Source organism: Chiloscyllium punctatum, chromosome 11 (genome assembly GCF_047496795.1).
Source record: "Chiloscyllium punctatum isolate Juve2018m chromosome 11, sChiPun1.3, whole genome shotgun sequence".
Lineage (NCBI taxonomy): Eukaryota > Metazoa > Chordata > Chondrichthyes > Orectolobiformes > Hemiscylliidae > Chiloscyllium > Chiloscyllium punctatum.
Window position 1 is genome coordinate 13,016,006 of NC_092749.1, and position 21,305 is coordinate 13,037,310.

Genomic DNA, 21,305 nt, shown 5'->3' on the forward strand with positions numbered 1-21,305 from the left:
ATGTGTATTTGCTATTAAAAGTGTCTTGAAATTTTTTTTTTGGGTCCAGAAGCGGATTAATTCACTTTCCATTATTTCTTCTGGGGAATATAGTTTCGGGATCTGAACTTTTTGCAATCCGAACAGCCTCCTGGAATGAATTAGAATCGGATTCCAAGGCACCACTGTAATCCAAAACAAGGTGGACAGGAAATTTAAGGGTAGTAGTAAGTTAAACAAAGAGGCTTATTATATTGTTACAATTCACTAGAGGAATGCACTGAAAATCAAATCGCTTTGTCACAAAGGTTAAAGATTCCATAAAAGTACTTAAAATTCCCTAATTTACCTGGTTTTTAGACACATGAAAACAGAAAGAACATAACACATACTTAACGAGAATAGCAATTTATTACAATAGTCAATTCTAGCTCCAGCTGAGTGTTTAGGAACAAATAACATATAACTCTGCAAGTTAAAACTCAAACAAACAAGTGGTCTCAACTCCACAGACCAAGCAGCTACTTGTCGCTGGCCGAATTGTCTTTTGTGCACAACACCAGGCTCTACTTTGTCTGCAGTAACCTCCTTTTCCTACCCCACCAGCTTGAACAAGCAGCACTTACAATGAGTGGCAGGTTACTGCTTTGGAAAATGTCAGCAGTCCCTCAAAAATCCTTGGCTTTTCAAACAGTCACTTGCCCATTTCAGCCATGATCAAACACACAGAAAAATAAAGCACAGCTTTTTGGCGTTCTAAAAAATAACTGTTATTTTGTGGATTCAGAAAGTTTTATAAAGTAGAAGAAAGATTACCAAAAGTGGTTGAAAAGGTGAAAAAAATGAGCTAGAATTTTTTTAAAAAGTCTGATTGCAGCTAGATGCTCAGCTGTTTAAAACCTTTATTGAGAACTTGGATAAAATGCAAGAGAAATAATGTATCTACGTTGCTGATGATACAATACTTGGTGGGAACCTAAACTGTGAGGAGGATACAAATCAGCTAAAACAAGTAAACACCAGGCAAGTGAATGGGCAACAATACAGCAGATAGAGTATAATATAGGAATTAAGTCTGAGTTTTGTTTTGTTTTGGGAATAAGGAGGGAAAATTAAAATTGGTTTTAAAAGGCATGAAACATAAATGTTGATGCTCAGAGAGAAGAGCAAAGAGACCTTGTGGTGCAGGTGCATGGTTCCTTGAAAGTGGAGTCCCAGGTAGACAGAATGGTGAGGAAGGTGTGTGGTACACATGCCTTTATTGGTCAGAACAATGCTTATAGAAATGGAGATGTCATATTGTGCCTGCATAGGGCATTGGTGAGCACACATTTGGAACACTGTGTTCAATTCTGGTCTCCTTGCTGTAGGAAAGATGTTGTTAAACTTGAAAGGGCTCAGATAAAGGATGTTGCTGGGGTTGGAAGGTTTGAGCTATAGGGACAAGCTGAATAGGCTGGGGCTATTTTCCCTGGAGCATTGGAGGTTGAGGGGTGATGTTATAGAGGTTTATAAAATCATGAGGGGCACGAATGGGATAAATACACAAAGTCTTCTTCTTGGGGTGAGGGAGCCCAGAACGAGAAGGCATAGGTTTAAGGTGAGAGGGGAAAGATATAAAAGAGACCTAAGGGGCAACATTTTCACACAGAGGGTGGTGCATGTGTGGAATGAGCTGCCAGAAAAAGTGGTGGATGCTGTTACAATTACAGCATTTAAAAGGCATCTGATGGGGATATGAATAGGAAGGGTTTATAGGGATATGGGCCAAATGCTGGCAAATGGGACTGAAGGGTTTGTTTCCATGCTGTACTTCTCTAAGACTATGACTCTGAGTGTATTTACTCATACAAGGAACACTACCGGTTAATGTGCAGGTACAGCAGGCAGTTTCTGCAAGGGAACATTGAGTTCAAGAATATCCCTGCAATTGAATAAAGCATTGATGAGTTTCATGTGCTGTTTGGTCTCTATGCTTAAGAAAGGATATACTTGTAGGAGAGGTCTTTCAAAGAGTGGTTCCTAAAATGTTAAGATTGTTCTATGATCAGAGGCTCAGTAAAATGAGTTTACATTCTCTGCACTTCAGAAGAATGAGGGTGACCTGACTGACACATACAGGATCCTGAAGGAGTTTGACAGGATGATCTTTCTCTGGGTGGGGAACCAAGATCTCAACAGCACAGGCTCAGAAGAAGGGAGTGACCATTCAACACTGAGATGAGGAGAAATGTATTCATTCAAAGGCCTGTGAAGCTGTGACACTCACAACAGCAGAGAGGCTGTGGATGCTCCGTTATAGAGTACATTTAAAAGTGTGATCAATAAGTTCTTGATTTCTCAGGGTATAGAGGAATACAAGGACTGGGCAGGAAAAGGAAAGTTGAGGCACAAGGTTAGCCATAAGAACATAAGAACTAGGAGCAGGAGTAGGCCATTTGGCCCCTCGAGCCTGCTCTGCCATTCAATAAGACCATGGCTGATCTTTTCATGGACTCAGCTCCACTCACCTGCACTCTCACTGTAACCCTTAATTCCTTTACTGTTCAAAAAGCTATTAGTCTTTGCCTTAAAAACATTAAACGAAGGTAGCCTCAACAACTTCACTGGGCGGGGAATTCCACAGATTCACAACCCTTTGGGTGAAGAAGTTCCTCCTCATCTCAGTCCTAAATCTGCTCCCCGTTATTTTCAGGCTGTGCCCCCTAGTTCTAGTTTCACCCACAAGTAGAAACAACCTCCCTGCTTCTCCCTGATCCGTTCACATCATAACTTTATATGTTGCAATAAGATGACCCCCCCCCCCCCCCCCCCCCACCTCCCATTCTTATTGAAAGGTGGTGCAGGTCTGAGGGACTGAATGCTTCTATCCCTTCCATTTATATGTTTTCAACTGGCCTGGAAATGATGGGCTGAATGGTCTCTTCCAATGCAATATAACTCTGTGGCATTATGAAACGCAATAATTGAAAACAGAAGGACAGTTGCAGCAGCGATGCTATTAAAAAGTGTTTTATATTGATCTGGAGTTACTTCAAAGTATAAACTATGATTTTTGCTTCATATCGCCAGATCATTGTGGCCATGGAATCACTGCTAATAACTGGCCTGAGTTATCACTACAATGTTTTCATCTCTAACTGATGCCAAGTGGTCGTGCTTCCTGCAGAGTGATCTACTCACAGCGTGCTGGGACTTTTCATTCTGGAGACAGAACGGCTGCTTTCAAAGAGACGTTCGGTAAGAGATCAACGCTGCATCACATCACTTGTAGGAGCCTAAGGGTTTTATCTCCCTTCCCTTTGCTCCCAGGTTTGCTGAGCGTCCACCTTCGTTCCACTGTCTCCATCATGAGCTCTGAGCCAGCCGAACACCAATACCTGCCCTGCCACCTGTTCCTGACCCACCAATGTTGGAGTCGTCACTGTCCAAACTTGGAAACGTATCGCCGTTCCGTCATTGTGGCTGAGTCAAAACCCTGGGCACTGTGGGTCAACCTACAGCACGTGGACTGCAGCAGTTCAAGAAGGTAGCTCACCATGACCTTCTCAAGAGGCAACTAGGGACAGGCACTGTGGGGCCCAGCCAGTGATACCCACGTCCCACGAATGAATAAAAACACGCTATGGCCCAGTGTGATACATGTTCTTTACTGGTGACTGACTGGCTGTCACAGAATCATGGAGTCATAGAGATGTACCGCATGGAAATAGACCCTTCGGTCCAACTCATCCATGCCGACCAGATATCCTAACCTCAGCTAGTCCCATTTGCCAGCACTTGGCCCATATCCCTCTAAACCATTCTGATTTGTCTACCCACCCAGCTGCCTTTTAAATGTTGTAATTGTACCCGCCTCCACCACATCCTCTGGCAGCTCATTCCAGACACGCACCACCCTCAACATGAAAAAGGTCCCCCGTAAGTCCTTTTGAAACCTTTCCCCTCTCATCTTAAACCTATACCCTGGCACTTGGCACTCCAGTGTGGAATGTGAGCAGGGAAGAAATTGCATTGGCACAGCAGGTGGGCATGGTGTGGAATGCACTGCCTGTGGTGGAGGCAGTTCAATTGATATATTCAAGGGGAACAGTGGAATACTTGGATAGAAATAATGTGTAGGGATATTGGGAAAAGGCAGGAGACTGGCACTAGTCATTGATGATCTGGTGCTGGCACGATGGGCTGAATAGCCTCCATCTGCTCAGTAACTATTCTGTAAATCCGTTATAACACAATCTTCGGGTTGGGTGTAGAGGATGGGGTGCAGAAATGGAAGACAAGCTTTTCTGTCACTATTTGCTGTTTCTCTCTGAGTGGAATAATAAATATATATTTGGGAATAATTTCCTGTTGGGCGTGTAAATTGAGAAACAAAATGGTGACCCCAAGGAAGGGTGAAAGTGGGAGTGTCCATGTATTGAGATGGGGTTGTTGGGGAGGAAGGGTCAGCAGAATGGTATGGTTCAAAAGTCTTCAGCTTTGAGTCTCAGACCTCATTGCCATGGAGCTGGAATGATGACACAGGCCACCACTACAGAGAGGCCCTCAGGTAAGTGGGTTCAGTGTTCAGTGAGGAACAGACAATAGAATATAGGGCTTGGCATTAGGCTACTAAATGATGCCTCCTGTTTGCAAATATCCAATATGGCGGATGGTGCTTTTCCTAAAGCAATTGAATGGTTTCTCTCCTGCTTACCATTTTGGAACCATAGTTGGCCTCAGAGTGCCTTGGAGTTGCTGGTCCGTTCACCAAGCTAGTTCATTGCTTTGCAAACATTTCATCCCCCCAGTTGGGTGACATTTTCAGTGCTGTGTAGCCTTCAGATAAAGCACTGTTGTGCCTGTAACTACATGTTGCACTTCCCTGGTTGTGTCTGAGCCCAGAACACAGGGATTGCATTCATCAGACAGGCACAAACATGGCAAACACATAAGTTAAGAGAAACATCTTCTCACAGAGAATGCCAAGAATGTGGAACTCATAAATACAAGGCTGTCATACATGAGAGGGAGGCTTAAAGCATGAATGAGAGAGGAAGCGAATAGAGGGGCAGAATGGAAAGAGGTCATGAGTCTGGGAGGACCCTCATGGAGAGAACAAACAGCAGCAACAACGTGCATTGATAATGTGTCCATCACAAGCAAAGCTATCACATAGTGCTCAAAAGAAGCATTAGCCAGTAGAAGTGGAGACTAGCAACACCATGTTGATATTAGGGACAAATAGCAAACAACTTGATAAAGAGATATATTGGAAGATTAATTAAAGGAGTGAAGCTCATGCAGAGACAGGGAGCTGAGTGATAGAATTCCTGGCCTTAGGTCTAGCCAACTGAAGACACAGCCTCATGGTATTGTGATTTAAATTGCCGATACACAAGAGGCCAGAGGTAGAGGCGAGCAAATATCTCAGAGCATTGTAGGGCTGATGGAGAATACAGACATTGGGAAGGTCATTGGTGTTGAAGGAGATTACAGTGAGAGGGAGTGCTGTTGGTGCTCAGGAGGTTCCAAACATAGGGATTGTTGCATGAGGTTGCAGAGCTGGGAGGGGTGGAGGAGCTTAAAGAGATTGAAGAGATGGAAATAATTGTATGAGGTTAAAGAGATAGGGAGGGGTGTAGGGGCTGGTGAAGGTGACAGAGAGAGGGAGGGCTGTAGGGGCTGGAGGATGAGACAGATGTAGGGAGGGGTGTAGGGGCTGGTGAAGGTGACAGAGAGAGGGAGGGCTGTAGGGGCTGGTGAAGGTGACAGAGAGAGGGAGGGCTGTAGGGGCTGGAGGATGAGACAGATGTAGGGAGGGGTGTAGGGGCTGGTGAAGGTGACAGAGAGAGGGAGGGCTGTAGGGGCTGGAGGATGAGACAGATGTAGGGAGGGGTGTAGGGGCTGGTGAAGGTGACAGAGAGAGGGAGGGCTGTAGCGGCTGGTGAAGGTGACAGAGAGAGGGAGGGCTGTAGGGGCTGGAGGATGAGACAGATGTAGGGAGGGGTGTAGGGGCTGGTGAAGGTGACAGAGAGAGGGAGGGCTGTAGGGGCTGGAGGATGAGACAGATGTAGGGAGGGGTGTAGGGGCTGGTGAAGGTGACAGAGAGAGGGAGGGCTGTAGGGGCTGGAGGATGAGACAGATGTAGGGAGGGGTGTAGGGGCTGGTGAAGGTGACAGAGAGAGGGAGGGCTGTAGGGGCTGGAGGATGAGACAGATGTAGGGAGGGATGTAGGGGATGGAAGATGGTATGGTGAAAGAGAGCAGTGTAGGGGATGGAGTGGGCTACAGAGATAGGAGGGGTATTTTGGCTGGTGGGGGTTATGGAGATAGGGAGGGGCATAAGGGCTGGATGAGGTTGCAGAGATAGGGAGGAGTGTAGAGGCTGGAGGAGGTTACAGAAATAGGGAGGAGTGTAGGGGCTGGAGGAGGCTACAGAGATAGGGAGGGGGTTAGGGGCTGGAGGAGGTTATAGAGATAGGGAGAGGTGTAGGGGTGGAGGAGTTTACAGAGATAGGGAGAGGTGTAGGGGCTGGAGGAGGTGACAGTGATATGGAAGGATGTAGGGGCTGGATGTGGTTACAGAGGAAGGGAGAGGTGAAGGGATGGAGGAGGTGACAGAGATAGGGAGGGGTTGCAGGGGGTGGAGAAGGTGACAGAGATACGAAGGGGGTGCAGGGTCTGAAGGAGATGATAGAAATCCAAATGGTTGATACAACTGTAATGGCTTGGAGTATTTCTTAAAGACATTGTACCTGAATCAGGCTCTTACCCATTGCACAATGTTCGGGCAGTGATTACTCTCAAACCGAATCTGGTTCTCCAGTTAAACAGAGGACACTTCTAGAACTATGGATACAGTGATTGGATGGTAAGATTAATTGGATAGGTCTATCAATGAACTAACCTGTGCAGGCCGAATGGCCTCTGCCTGCACTGTTAGATACCATGAGTATTGTGTGCAGTTTTGGTCACTTTTCTCAGGAAAGGTGCACTGTTTATGGAGGGAGTGCTGCAGAGACTGACCCCTGGCCTAGTGAACTGTCCTGCGGGGAGAGTATGAGGAGACTGGGCCCACATCCACTAAGAGTTGAAAGGAATGAGAGACAACCTCAGTGAAGCAGCCAACATCCTTCAAAGGCAGGGCAGGATTCATACAAGAAGGATGGTTCCCCTGATGGGCCTTTCTGGATGAGATGAAGAGAAATTGTCTTCACTGGAGGGTTTGGTGGATCTATGGTACACTGTACCCCTGGGTGCCATGGAAACTCAATCATTCAATATGTTTAAGGCAGAAATTGATCCTGTTCTGGTACTAAAGGACATTGTGAAGTGAAATGGCAATGGGGTAGATGATCTAAAATGTTTGAGGGACCAAATGGCCTCATCTTGCTCCCATGATTATCATTACAGCAAGAATCTTATTGCTCTCTCTGCTTTCCTCTAATCTATCGCATTCTCCATCTCTCTCCCTTATTCCTCCCTTTGAATTGAATTAGCCTTATTGTCACATATCTCTCTTTCTCCCCCTCTCCACATTTTCTTTGTCTTCTCCTCCCGAGCCTCTCCCCTTTCTCCTTCTGTTTCTCCTCCTTCCTTTCCTCTCTCTCTCTCTCTCTCTCTGTCTCCAGGGCTGGATTTCTCTGCAACCTGGAACCTTTCTCTCTCTCTCTCTCACACACACACACACTCAAGCGTTGTCGCTCCAGTGACTGAGCTCAAAGCGCTAGGACAGCAAATGATTTGTTGGCTGTGTGTAGGAAAGTTGTTAACCCGTGGACCATGAAGCACCGAGGGGCAATAACAAGGGAGCCAGAGCAGGATATTGAAAGTTGACCAGTTTCTCTTTGTTCCACATGGTGAAGCCTTGGGGCAGTGTATCCTGGGCTGGGGGCAGTGTATCCTGGGCTGGGGGTAGTCTCGCCTGCTGTCCTGTATCCCCCCGTCCCCTGGGATCGATTTCCTCCCTTTGGTTTCTCCAGATCAGCTTTTTAACCTGGCAGGTGGTTCATAATGTGACGCTTCCAGCTCTCTCGGTGTGAGAGGGTGATTGCTATTAACAGATAGGATTACTACAAGAGGGAGGGACTGTTAGCGAGGAGGAGAGAGAGTTTCCTGTCTGCGTGAACTGCCTGAACTCAAGCCCTGCAGTCAACTCCGCAAGATGCGGACGTGTTAAGCTGCTTCCCAATCTTCGACAGAGACAGAGAGCTGCGTTATCCTGGCCTCGGCAACAATACCTGGGTGCTTTTATCTGACAGCTTTTGTGGAGATGAATTTTTTCACCCTCTCCGTCCTGGTGCTAACACTTCAGCCGCCTCTCACTCCAGAAGGTAAGTCCTCACAGCTTTTGCAATCTCTACCTTCCGAGAGCGAGAGGGGATTGTAATCGGAGGGAGGGTCTGAATAGATGCAACTATGTCCCCTCAGCCCTCAAGGTAGACAGAGTGAAGGTGACACCAGCGGCAGAGGGTTGCCTCAACCTGAGATTACATAACACACGCACACAAAAACATAAATACAAGAAATATTGTAGAAAGAATGGGTGCTGAAATTATTTTCTGCTTCAACTTTAACAGATTATCCATCTGTGTATGTACCAGAATGCAGGTGTTTATGTCTGACCACCACCTTTTCAATTGACTCTTCCATCCACTTGACTATATTTTTTAAAAAATCTACCTTTTTTTTTGAAACCCCTTCATTAAACTTCAGTTCGTTTACGTTAAAGCACCTTCTGGTTCCCTTGAGCACAGGAGTAAAGAATTCTGCATCCCCCTCTCCACCCCCATCCCCTTGGAACAAGATATATCTCAAACAGCAGGCAGCTGCAGGGGGAGCTTTCAAAGCCGTCAGTACCAGAGATGAAAAGCTGATCGTGTTTCCTCAACAGGTGAAGCTACTTCATTACCATTCCACATAACCTCAGGAATGTGACTGGGAGAGACAGCTCCTGGCATGGACTAACTGCTTTGGTTAGTGTGGGATCTGCTGCCTGCAGTACTCTGGAACTATGCCCCTGATATAGTGACCAGTGTGCCTGTCAAATGGTCAAACAGAAATAGCACACTGTCATTGAGAGGGTGAGAACATGCTGTGGACAGTATGTTTAACAAGGGCGCTGCTGATCGAATCTACTGTGTGCACTGTCTGTTGGCCCCAGTTTCTTCCTTATTCACTCACGAGGTGTCAGAGCCAATGGTAAGCCCAACATTGGTTGCCTATTGCTTTGAGAAGGTGGTGGTGAGCTGCCTTCTTGAATCCCTGCACTGTAGATACACCCATAATTCTGTTAGGGAGGGAGTCTTGACCCAGCCACACTGAAGGAATAGGGATATATTTCCAAGTCAGGATGATGAGTGGCTTGGAGGGGATCTTGCATGTGGTGATGTTCCCATCTATCTGCTCTCCATTCCCTTACAGATGATAGAGGATATGGGTTTGCTGTATGCAGACCCTTTCAGATGGTACACACTGTGGTTGAGGGAATGGATGTTGAGGGAACTGGATTGGATGGCAATGAAGTGGGCAGCTTGGTATTGAGCTTCTTGAGTGTTGTTGAAGTTGCAATCATTCAGAAAAGTGGACAATATACCATCACACCATCATTACCACCTTCCAGCTAGTGGACTGGCTTTGGGGAGTCAGTAGGGTGAGTTAATCACCATCAGGTTCCCAGCCTCTCACCAGTTTTTATGGCCACAGTGTTGACATGGCTAATCCATTTGCGTTTCTGGTCAATGGTAATCCCAAGGATGCTGATAGAGAGAGGTTCAGTGATGGGAATGTCAATGGGAGATGGATAGATTCTGTTTTATTGGAGATGCCCACTGCATGGCATATGTATGGCATGAATATTCATTGACACCTAGCAACCCATGGTTGCTTATTTCAGTAAGGCATTTGGTTAGATTCCCCATGGTAAGCTCATTCAGAAAGTTAGGAGGAATGGGATACAGGGAAATCTAGCTGTGTGGGTTTAAAATTAGCTGGCTGAAAGAAGACAGAGTAGTAGTGAATGGAAAGTATTCCATTGACCAGTGGTGTCCTGCAGGGATCAGTTCTTGGGCCTCTGCTCTTTGCAGTTTTTATAAATGACTTGGATGAAGAAGTGGAGAGGTGGGTTAGTAAATTTGCCGATGACACAAAGGCCAATGGTGTTGTAGATAGTGTCGAGGGCCGTTGCTGGCTACAACATGACATTGACAGGATGCAGAGCTGGGCTGAGAAGTGGCAGATGGAGTTCAACCTGGATAAATGCAAAGTGATTCATTTTGGAAGGTCAAATTTGAATGCTGAATACAGGGTTAATGACAGGATTCTTGGCAGTGTGGAGGAACAGCGGGATCTTGGAGTCCATGTATATATATCCCTCAAAGTAGCCACCCAAATTGATAGGGTTGTTAAGAACGTGTATGGTGTTTTGGCTATCATTAACAGTGGGATTGAGTTTAAGAGCTTTTGCTACCTGGTTATATCACGTTTGGAATATTATATCCAATTTTGGTTGCCTCATTATAGGAACAATGTAGCTGCTTTAGAGAGCATGCACAGGAGATTTACCAGGATGCTGCCTGAATTGGAGAGCTTGTCTTATGAAGTGAGGTTAAGTGAGTTAGGGCTTTTCACACTGAAGAGAAGGAAGAGAGGTGACTTGATAGAGGTGTACAAGGTAATGAGAGGCACAGAGAGAGTAAATAGCCAGAGACTTTTCCCCAGGGCAGAAATGGCTGTCACGATGGGTTGTAATTTTAAGGTGATTGGAGGAAGGTGTAGGGAAGATGTCAGAGGTAGATTCTTTACGCAGAGAGTGGTGGGGGCATGGAATGTACTGCCAGCAGTGGGAGTAGAGTCAGAGATATTAGGGATATCTAAGCGACTGCTGGACAAGAACATGGACAGAAGTAAATTGAGGGGGATGTAGGTTAAGTTGATCTTAGATTAAGACAAATGCTCGGGACAACATCGTGGGCCGAAGGGCCTGTACTGTGCTGTTCTATGTTCTATGTAACCCAAACCTGAATGTTGTCCCTATCTTGTTGTGTGGATAGACGGTTGGAGTATCTGATGAGTTTTGAATGATAGAGTACACTGTAAAACTTTGAGCAAATCTTTCTATGTCTGATCTAATGATGGAGCAAAGGTCACTGTTTGTGATGATTGGATGTAGAACATTATACTGAGTGGTTCTGGCAGAACCTAAACTGAGCATCAGTGAGCAGGTTAACACTGGGTCACTCTACTTGATAGCAGTGTTAATAACACCTGCCATCACTTTGCTGATGACTGAGAGTGAACCCTTGAGGTAGTAATTGGTTGGACATGATTTGCCTGCTTTTTTTACGGTTAGGACATACATATACAATTTTCCACATTGCTGGCAGATGTCTGTGTCGCAGCTGTATTGCAACAGCTTGCCTTATAAGATGTGGCCAGTTCTGGGGTACAAGTCTTCAGTAGTACAGCCAGGATGTACTACTGTTCCTATTTTGCAGCAACAATTACATTTCATTGAGATGTACCAAGGACATAACAAAAGATATTCTATAACTGCTTATTGTTTGTTGGAAGAGGAACTGTGATAATGTGTCTGTGTTCAATGTTACTCTGAAGATTATTTCTTTATTACAGTGCAGTTACTAACAGACTGAATACCAGAGACATAAGAACAGGGACGGGAGTGGGCTTATTGGTTCCACTGTTTGGTTAGATCATGGCTGACCTGTGTGGTATTCACTGATCTCAATGTAGTCTCAGCTACAATGAGGAGAGAAAATGACCAGAAGACATAGGGGCAGAAATTAGGCCATTCAGCCCATCGAGTCTGCTGTGCCATTCAATCATGGCTGAGAAGTTTCTCATGCCCATTCTCCTGCTTTCCCCCCATAACCCTTGATCCCCTTGTCAATCAAGAACCTATTTGTCTCTGTCCTAAATATACGAGGAGAAAGTGAGGACTTATGCCCGAAACGTTGATTCTCCTGTTCCTTGGATGTTCTCCTGCTGCGCCTGTCCTAAATATACTCAATGACCTGGCCTCTGCAGCCTTCTGTGGTGGTGTGATCCTGAACTTCCAGATGCCTGGCACTTTAATTCTCACCTTGAAGATCATTCTGACATCTCTATCCCTGACCTGTTGCACTGTTGTTGTGAAGTTCAACGTAATGAGGTACTAGACAACCTTTGAGGACTCGGCATTGAAATCAGCGATTTCAGACCACAATTCCCAAGTTCCTGGTTTGTTTTCCTTTTGTTGCTTGTTTAGTTTTTCTTTGCTACCTGCCCCAGCCACTGCCTGTTTTGTCTTCTCTTGCCTCACTGCCATTCTCTTTAGCCCTGGAAGACTGACTCTTGTGTCACTCAAGCCTCTCCTGACTTTCACCCTGTCACACCCTTTCCTTTTGTCCTTGACGCACCCCCCCCCCACTCAAAACTTAAATGGCACAGACCTGAAATGTTAACTCTGTTTCTCTTTCAATGCTGTTAAGCATAGCAATCATTTTCTGCTGTTATTTCTGATCTCTAGACCATGACGAAGCAATGGGCAGTTGGTATTATTGTGAAACCAGAACTCAGTTAATGTTCTGGGGACCTGGGTTTGAGTGCCCCCACCTCCCCGCCCCAAGGCAGATGGTGGAACTTGAATTCAACAAAACAAAATCTAGTGTTACGAATCTACTGATGACTATGAAACCATTACTAGTAAGAACCCATTTGGCTCCCAAGTATCCTTCAGGGAAAGAAATCAGTCATTCTTTCCCTGGTCTGGCCTACATGTGACTCGAGACCTTAGCAATGTGGTTGACTCTCAACTGCCAGGAAAGCCACTTAGTTCAAGGGCAGCTAGGGACGGGCAATAAACAGTGGCCAGCCAGCAATGCTCAAGTTCCACAAGTGAATAATAAAAAAATCCACTGCATCCTGCTTTTTGATTAGTGTATCTCAACTCCATTAATATTCCTTTAGTTTCCTAACCCTTGACACCCCTACCTAACAAATATCTGTCCCTCTGTCTTTCAAGCTCCAATTGTTTCCCAGGTTCTGTCGAGTTTTGGCAAGAATCCCAGATTTCCACAGACATTAATGTGAAGATGTGCTTCTTATCATGATCAATAAATAACCTTGTTCTAATCTCCAGGTGCTATCCTCTAGCTCAGAGCTCCATTTGCTGAGGGGATTGTTTCTTCCTGACCACATTGTTCAGTCTACTTAACATAGAGTGGTTGGTAACAGTGATCTTGTTATAAAAGAATCTTTGCACCTCCCTCCTGTTCTACTGAGTGTATCCAACCTACGTTAAACAAAAGTAAGGAATGGCTCTTACAACTGGCAAGGGAGCTTAAGACTGATTAAGCATTTGCAATAATGCATAGAATTCTGTGAGGGTTAGGTTGGAGAGAAGGGGCCTGATGTTGTATGACCTGGGATGTTGGGAGGTGCAGAGAACTCTAGCAAAAATTCTAAAGCATCAGCCATTGTTCAGTCAGTAACATTCTGAGCCTTAAGTCAGAAGGTCATGGGTCCAAAGGTTAAGCACATCATCAGGCATCTCTGTGGCAGTACAAAGGGGTCACTGCACTGTCAGAGGCAAATCTTTCAAGCAATAGACTAAGCCCTCTCAGGTGGGCATAAAACTCTTAGGGTGTTCAGAGCTTGAGATTTCTCTGCCATGTCCAGCCCTTTGTTTGTGGGACCATTTACTTTATCCACTCATGGAGTAAGGCGTTCAACAAGGTTCCCCGTGGGAGACTGATTAGCAAGGTTAGACCTCACGGAATGCAGGGAGAACTAGCCATTTGGATACAGAACTGGCTCAAAGGTAGAAGACAGAGGATGGTGGTGGAAGGTTGTTTTTCAGAGTGTAGGCCTGTGACCAGTGGAGTGCCACAAGGATTGGTGCTGGGTCCTCTACTTTTTGTCATTTACATAAATGATTTGGATGCAAGCATAAGAAGTACAGTTAGTAAGTTTGCAGATGACACCAAAATTGGAGGTGTAGTGGACAGCGAAGAGGATTACCTCAGATTACAACAGGATCTTGACCAGATAGGCCAATAGGCTGAGAAGTGGCAGATGAAGTTTAATTCAGATAAATGGGAGGTGCTGCATTTTGGGAAAGCAAATCTTAATACACTTAATGGTAAGGTCCTGGGGAGTGTTGCTGAACAAAGAGACCTTGGATCGCAGGTTCATAGCTCCTTGAAAGTGGAGTCGCAGGTAGATAGGATAGTGAAGAAGGTGTTTGGTATGCTTTCCTTTATTGGTCAGAGTATTGAGTACAGGAGTTGGGAGGTCATATTGCGGCTGTACAGGACATTGGTTATGCCACAGTTGGAATATTGCATGCAGTTCTGGTCTCCTTCCTATCGGAAAGATGTTGTGAAACTTGAAAGGGTTCAAAAAAGATTTACAAGGATGTTGCCAGGGTTGGAGGGTTTGAGCTATAGGGAGAGGCTGAATAGGCTGGGGCTGTTTTCCCTGGAGCATCAGAGGCTGAGGGGTGACCTTATAGAAGTTTACAAAAGTATGAGGGGCATGAATAGGGTAAATAGACAAAGTCTTTTCCCTGGGGTCGGGGAGTCCAGAACTGGAGGGCATAGATTTAGGGTGAGAGGGGAGGGTGAGAGGGGAAAGATATAAAAGAGACCTAAGGGGCAACTGTTTCACGCAGAGGGTGGTACGTGTATGGAATGAGCTGCCAGAGGATGTGGTGGGGGCTGGTACAATTGCAACATTTAAGAGGCATTTGGATGAGTATATGAATAGGAAGGGTTTGGAGGGATATGGGCTGGGTGCTGGCAGGTGGGACGAGATTGGGTTGGGATATCTGGTCAGCATGGACGGGTTGGACCGAAGGGTCTGTTTCCATGCTGTACATCTCTATGACTCTATGACTGTAAGTGCCGCTGGCTGGGCCTCCTTCTATTGACCGTCTTTAGTTGTCCTTGAGATGGTGATTGTGAGCTGCGTTGAACCGCTGCAGTCCACGTGCTGGAGGTAGACCCACAATACTGTTGGGGAGGAACTTCCAGGATTTTGACTCAACGACACTGAAGGAACGGCGAGATATTTCCAAGTCAGGGTGGTGAGGTGCTTGGAGGGGAACTCGCAGATGGTAACATTCCCATGTATCTGCTGCCTTTGTCCTTCCAGATGGAAGGGGTCATGAGTTTGGAAGATGCTTTGTCGAATATTTCTAGATCTTGTGAAAAATGCCACTGTTGCTCCTGAACTTTGGTGGTGGAAGGCATAGATGTGGAGCCAGTCAAGTTATCTACTTTGTCCTGGATGGTATCGAGCTTCTTGAGTGTTGTGGAGCTGCACCCATCCAGACATTAGAGGAGTATTTCATCACACTCCTGACTTGTATCTTGTAGATAGTGGACAGGTTTTGGAGAGTTAGGAGGTGACCTATTCACTGTGGTATTCCTAGTCTCTGGCCTGTTTGTGTAGCTGCATTATTTATGTGGTGAGTCCAATTCTGCTTCTGGTCAATGGTAACCAGAAAATAATCTTACAGTGTAGAAATTGGCTTCAAGACACAACAACAGCAACTGCCTTTCAGATGTGACGACAAAACATTTTGAGATGTCGAATTGAATCTCCTGCCCCGTTAATAATAAGACAGGAAGAGAGGAGAGTTTCAGCATGGATCATTCTTATATTATGGAACAAGTGGCAAATTGGCAATTAATCAGAGACAGCCTCGAGCAGTGAATGCTGTGTCAGTTTTCGTTGGACAATTGGTGTCATTTCACTGTTCTACTGCTGCGGGAACACAAGAGTTAGTTGCTTGAGAAGAATAAAGGTTACATTATGCTTCAATCAGGAGTCAAGCTATCCTGTGTAAATCTGTGTACTTCATCCCATCTCTGCAAGACAATGGGCTGGTCAGGGAAAGGCTCAAACTCAGAAGGCTGCCTGGACAGTTTCCATTTAGTTTATGCAGATGCCGATTATTATTTCTGTATCTTTGCACTCTCTTCCCTCGTAGAGGAGTGTGAGCTAATGGGAGTGTTCGCAGACTGCCAGGCTGCTGCATCAACATTCCTGCCATGTCTGTAACCACTGAACCATAATCTCCTGCCCTCCTACATTCCAGCCTTGGGACGTTCCTATTCTGCAGCGGTAGCCTGTGGCAGTAACTGTGAACAATGCAGAACCCACTACCAAAGTGAGTTATTGTGGTAAATAGTGTTTGTTGTGTTTAGAGGGAGGTTGGGTAAGTGCACGACAGAGAAAGGAATAGAACGGTGTGCTGGCTGGATCTGATAAAAAGCAGGAGGAATGTAGTTGTAGAGTCATAGAGATGTACAGCACAGAAACAGAGTCTTCGGTCCAACTTTTCCACGCTGACCAGATGTCCTAAATAATTCTAGTTCCATTTGCCAGCATTTGGCCCATATCCCTCTAAACCCTTCCTATTCATATACCCATCCTTTTGCCTTTTAAATGCTGCAATTGTACCAGCCTCCACCACTTCCTCTGGCAGCCCATTCCATACACATACCACCCTCTGTGTCAAAAGATTGCTCCTTAGGTCCTTTTTAATTTTTCCCTTTTCACCATAAGCCTATGCTGTCTGGTTTTGGACTCTTTCCTACCCCCAGGAAAAAGATCTTGTCTATTTACCCTATCCATGCTCCTCATGCTTTTATAAAACTCTATAAGATCACCTCTCAGCCTCCGACGCTCCAGGGAAAATACTGCAGAGTATAGATGCCAGTAGATACTAGTTGAGCTAAATGGCCTGTCTTTGTGCCATAAACTCAATATAATCCTTACACCCAGCCAATAGAATGGGTTGATGGGTTGTCCTGTGTGTTGAGATGTTTCTCTGGATTCAGGATTGGAATTAAGTGAGCAAGCAAAGCTCTTTCATTGAAGGAATGAATTTCTGCAGTAATTGGAGGGAATAGAGTTTTGTCACATGGCTCTTTCTGTCAACCCATGTCCTTGTGCCAACCAGAAGGGGTCCACTCCAGTTAAACGTAAATTTCCTCACCTGATTAGCCAGCCGGTTTCAAACCTTCCTTTCGGAATCACCGTCAACGTGGCTCCATACAGGTAACTGATGCCGTTTTAAAGTCACTCCTGACTGCAGTGTTGATCACATAACTGTTAATTTTAACACCACACCTGCTTCATTAATGTCCTTTAGGGAAGGAAATCTGCCATCCTTACCTGGTCTGGCCTACATGTGACTCCGGACCCACAGCAATGGGGTCGACTCTTTAACTGCCCTCTGGGCAATGAGGGATGGGCAATAAATGCTGGTTTAGTCAGTGATACCCACATCCTGTGAATCAATAATTAAAAAAGATACTGGCCATTTGGCCCAACCGACCCATGCAACTCCCCTTGAGTGTCCTTCAGTCTTTCCTCATCTCAATCCATCGTTTTACCATCTATTCCCTCTTTCCTCATTTTTTTTTTTGCTTCTCCTTAAATACAACTGTTCTATGAAATTTAACCTCTCTTTGTAGTAATGAGTTCCATATTTTTAATCCCTCTTTGGCTAAGGACCTTTCTTCCAGAATCCCTTTGGATGTTTTGATGACTACATTGATGGTCTGTATTAATGCTTTTCCCCACAAGAGGCAACATCCTCTCAGTAGCCAATTTATCAAAATATTTCATCATTGTAAAGGTTTCTGTTTTATGAAGCTCCTCAATTTCTGTTTTTTGAAAAGAGAAACGATGCCAGTCCAACAATCTTTTCCTGATATGTTCATCCACCCATCTCTGGGATCATTCTTGTACATCTGCTCTGGTCCCTCTCCAGTGGCTTCACACTACTTTTACAATGTAGCAACCAGACCTGCATTTAGTATCTATGCGTGATTTAACAAAACATGCATTACCAGTTTTACACAATGTTTTCCCCTACCTTTCAATCCTATCCCTCTAGAAATAAACCTAGTGGTTGGTTTGTTTTGTGAAATGATCTTGTTTACCTGTGACATAACCTCTGGTCATTCATGTATCTGTATTGTGAGATCCCATTGGTCCTTTATCTGATTTAAGACTTTCACCTGATTAATGACCTCCCTATTCTTCCTTCCAAAATGCATCACCTCATATTTGCCTGTGTTGAACTTCATTTTCCAAAGATTTACCCTTTCTGCAGGTTTATTCAAGCTTTGTTGTAATTAGTTGCAGACCCCCTTTACCTGGTTTGGTGTTGCTTCCAGATATCGGGAGGGGATGGAGTGGTGGGGATGTTATTGGGCTAGAAATCCAGAGACCCAGGCTGACATTCTGGGGATACAAGTTCAAGGCAGATTTGTGAAATTTTAAATTCAGTAAAAATCTGGTGTAATGACTACCACTATTGAATAATTGTCAATTTGTTATAAAATCCCACCTGGTTTGCTAATGCCCCTTTAAGGAAGGAAATCCTGGCAGATGGTGAAATTTGAATTCACCAAAAAAAAATCTGGAATTAAGAATCTACTGATGAAGTCTACTCTGAAACGATTGCCAATAATCTGGCTCGCCAATGTCCTTCAGGGAAGGAAATCTACCATCCTTATTTGGTCTGGCCTGCATGTGACTCCAGACCCATAGTAATGTGGCTGATTCTTAACTACCTGCTGGAATGGCCTAACAAGCCATTCACTTCAAGGGTCAATCAGGGATGCCTACATCCTATGAAAGAATAAAAGTTAACCACATCGAGGCCCAACAGAATCTGACATGTTTCAATGAGAAGTCCACTCGTTCTACAAAACTCCAATTTACCCGTTCTCCCATCACAGCGCAACCCTCATCCTGGAGCTCATTGAGTGAAACTTTGCTATACTGCCATTTCTTTGACTAATACCGCAGAGTTTGGACTGGATAGTTTCTTCATATGACTATGGTTGCTTTGGTATGGTTTTACCTCATTCTAGGCATACTGACAGATTGGTTCCCTGGCCTTAGAACCCCCACAGCATTCTTCCCTGTCTGGTGGCATCTCGGAGCAAACAAAGACTGAGGATTGAACTGATTGAGGGTGGTGTCTTTGATGATGCCGAGGAGATGTTTGCATTTCTGGGGAAGCCATAAATATACAATAGTCACTCAAAGACTCAATAGTGATTTCAGGAGAACTGTCTTTACCCAGAGAATGTGGAACTTGTGACATACATTTCAGGGGAAGCTAAACAAAGGAGAAAGGGGATGGATGGTTTTATTGTTAATGGGAGATAAATAGAGGGAGGTTCTCGTTGAACATAAATCTTGGGAAAGGAACCAACATAATCAAAGATCCCTCCCACCCCACTTATACTCTGTTCCACCCTCTTCTGTCAGGCCGAAGATATAAAAGTTGTATACACGTACAAACAGATTCAAGAGAAGCTTCTTCCCCGCTGTTATCAGACTTTTGAATAGACCTCTTAAATGTTAATTCTGATCACTCTCTCTCTGCACCTTCACTGCTGTTGTAACACTGTATTCTGCATTCTGTTCTGCTACCCTGAAGCACCTTGTATGGTACAATCTGCTTGTAAAGCACGCAAGACAACACTTTTCACTGTATCTCGGTACATGTGACCACAATGAATGAACGAATCAATCAATCAATCCCGTTCCTGGTGAAAAAAATAATTTTAAGACTCTCTGACTCTACCTTTGGTGGTGGTGTAAATCAGAATGAGCAGATAGCTGCCTCAAATAAGTATTTTGTGTAATATCTATAGTTTTTGCTACCATTTTGTTCAGTTTCTATCTCTTAGGAAGACATTGAATGTTTGGTGGGAGCACCACATTCCATGTCCCAAATGATATGGTTCAGCTTATGAAATAATGGGCTAGGCTCAAGGGGCTGATTGGTCTACTCTTGATCCTAATTTGTGCTTATGTATTTTCACTACTCTAAATTGAAGCACTAATGTATATTGTTGGTAATGTATGGTGGTACAGCAGCTACCTTAATGGACTAATAGATTGGAAGGTTGAACTTGGAGTCCTGAACTCAAATTTAAAATGACAATTGGAAATTAGTTTCTTGTTGTTAAAGAAATTTGGGAATAAAAATCTGAAATTGATTGGGGTGACCATGAAACTGCCAGACTGTATGTGAAAAGTTACCCGGTCACTTTAGTGAAGGAGACCCGTGGCCATTAACCTTTCCGGTCTATGTGTGACTCCAGATCCACAGCAAAGTGGCTGACTCTTAACTGCCCTGTGAGATCACCCAGCAAGCTGCTTGGCCATATTGGGATACGCAATCGATGTTGGCCATAAGTCAGCTGTAGCTGGATGCTGTGAATGAACATGGACGAAATTGAAGTGAAAGCTCCCAAGTCTATTTTAAATCCTCCCTCATGCTTTGTTTTTTTTGTTGCCACAGGGAGTTCTGAGCCGCTTGCTGGAGCCTTGGCTGGATCAGAGATAGACAGTGATCAGGGACTAAGGGAGGTCCACTCATCTCTACACAGAGAGAAACGTTGTTCCTGCAGCAACATGCAAGACACAGAGTGTGTTTACTTCTGCCATGTAGGCATCGTATGGGTCAACACACCAGGGTAAGTGGTCTCTGCAGCCAATTAATTTGGCAGAATTTCTTTTTTTTTAAACTCTGATTTTAGGAAGTTTCTGGTGGCATATAATTTGAATATTCCAGTGTTTTCCTGGTCAGCCTCCCATCTTCCATCTTTTGGATATTTGGTCTGCGCATGCCTTGGCTTGCTCCAAATCCTGTTCATTCATCCCCTCCATGCTCAGTGATTGACATCTGGGCTTCCCAGTCCCAATTTGAAACTCGCTAACTTTCAAATCTCTTTCAATCTCTGTAAACTCCTCCAGACGCGACTATGATCTCTGCGCTTCTCTAATTCTGACACCCTGTGCATTCGCCATTTCCAACCTTGCATCACTGGCAGCTGCACCAGGAATTCAGGAATCCCCCTCTCGGTCACCTCCTTTTTGATGCTCCTACAACCCACCTCTTTGACTGAACTCTTGGTTTTCTGACCCGATGACTTTTGTTGAGTCTCACTATCAAACTGCACTTGACGCACAACCTGCAAAGCCTCCTGGGGCATGTTCACTTCTGCAGCGATGGAAGTTTTGCAGCTGCAGGTGATTTCCTGCTTCTGCTTTTGATTTTGATTTCCTTGCAAACAAAAGTGCTGTGTTTGCTTTTGGGTCAACAATCTACAAAGTGGGGAAGTTGTGCTAAACCTTTATAAAACATCCGTTAGGTTCCAGCAGGAGCACTGTGTCCAGCTCTGAGCATCAGATTATTGGGAGGCTGTTGAGATCTTCATGAGGTCAAGCTCGTCTAGATCTAGGGACCAGTGTTCTCGAATAAGGGGTCATCCACTTCAGGCAAAGACGGAGGAGAGTCTT

At 44.9% G+C, this 21,305-nt stretch overlaps 1 protein-coding gene across 2 annotated transcripts in view; it reads left to right on the forward strand.

The window, feature by feature from the left end:
* The first annotated feature begins 7,665 nt into the window (after window positions 1-7,665).
* Window positions 7,666-21,305, forward strand: part of LOC140482740 (endothelin-1) — a 37,630-nt gene continuing 23,990 nt past the window's right edge. Inside the window, exons 1-2 of one of the 2 annotated variants that reach the window (XM_072580310.1) lie at window positions 7,666-8,296; window positions 20,305-20,479. In XM_072580310.1, the coding sequence (XP_072436411.1) occupies window positions 8,236-8,296; window positions 20,305-20,479 (236 nt within the window). In that variant the 5' untranslated portion in view covers window positions 7,666-8,235. The remainder of the gene's footprint in view (window positions 8,297-20,304; window positions 20,480-21,305) is intronic. The other variant, XM_072580309.1, reaches the window with a different exon arrangement.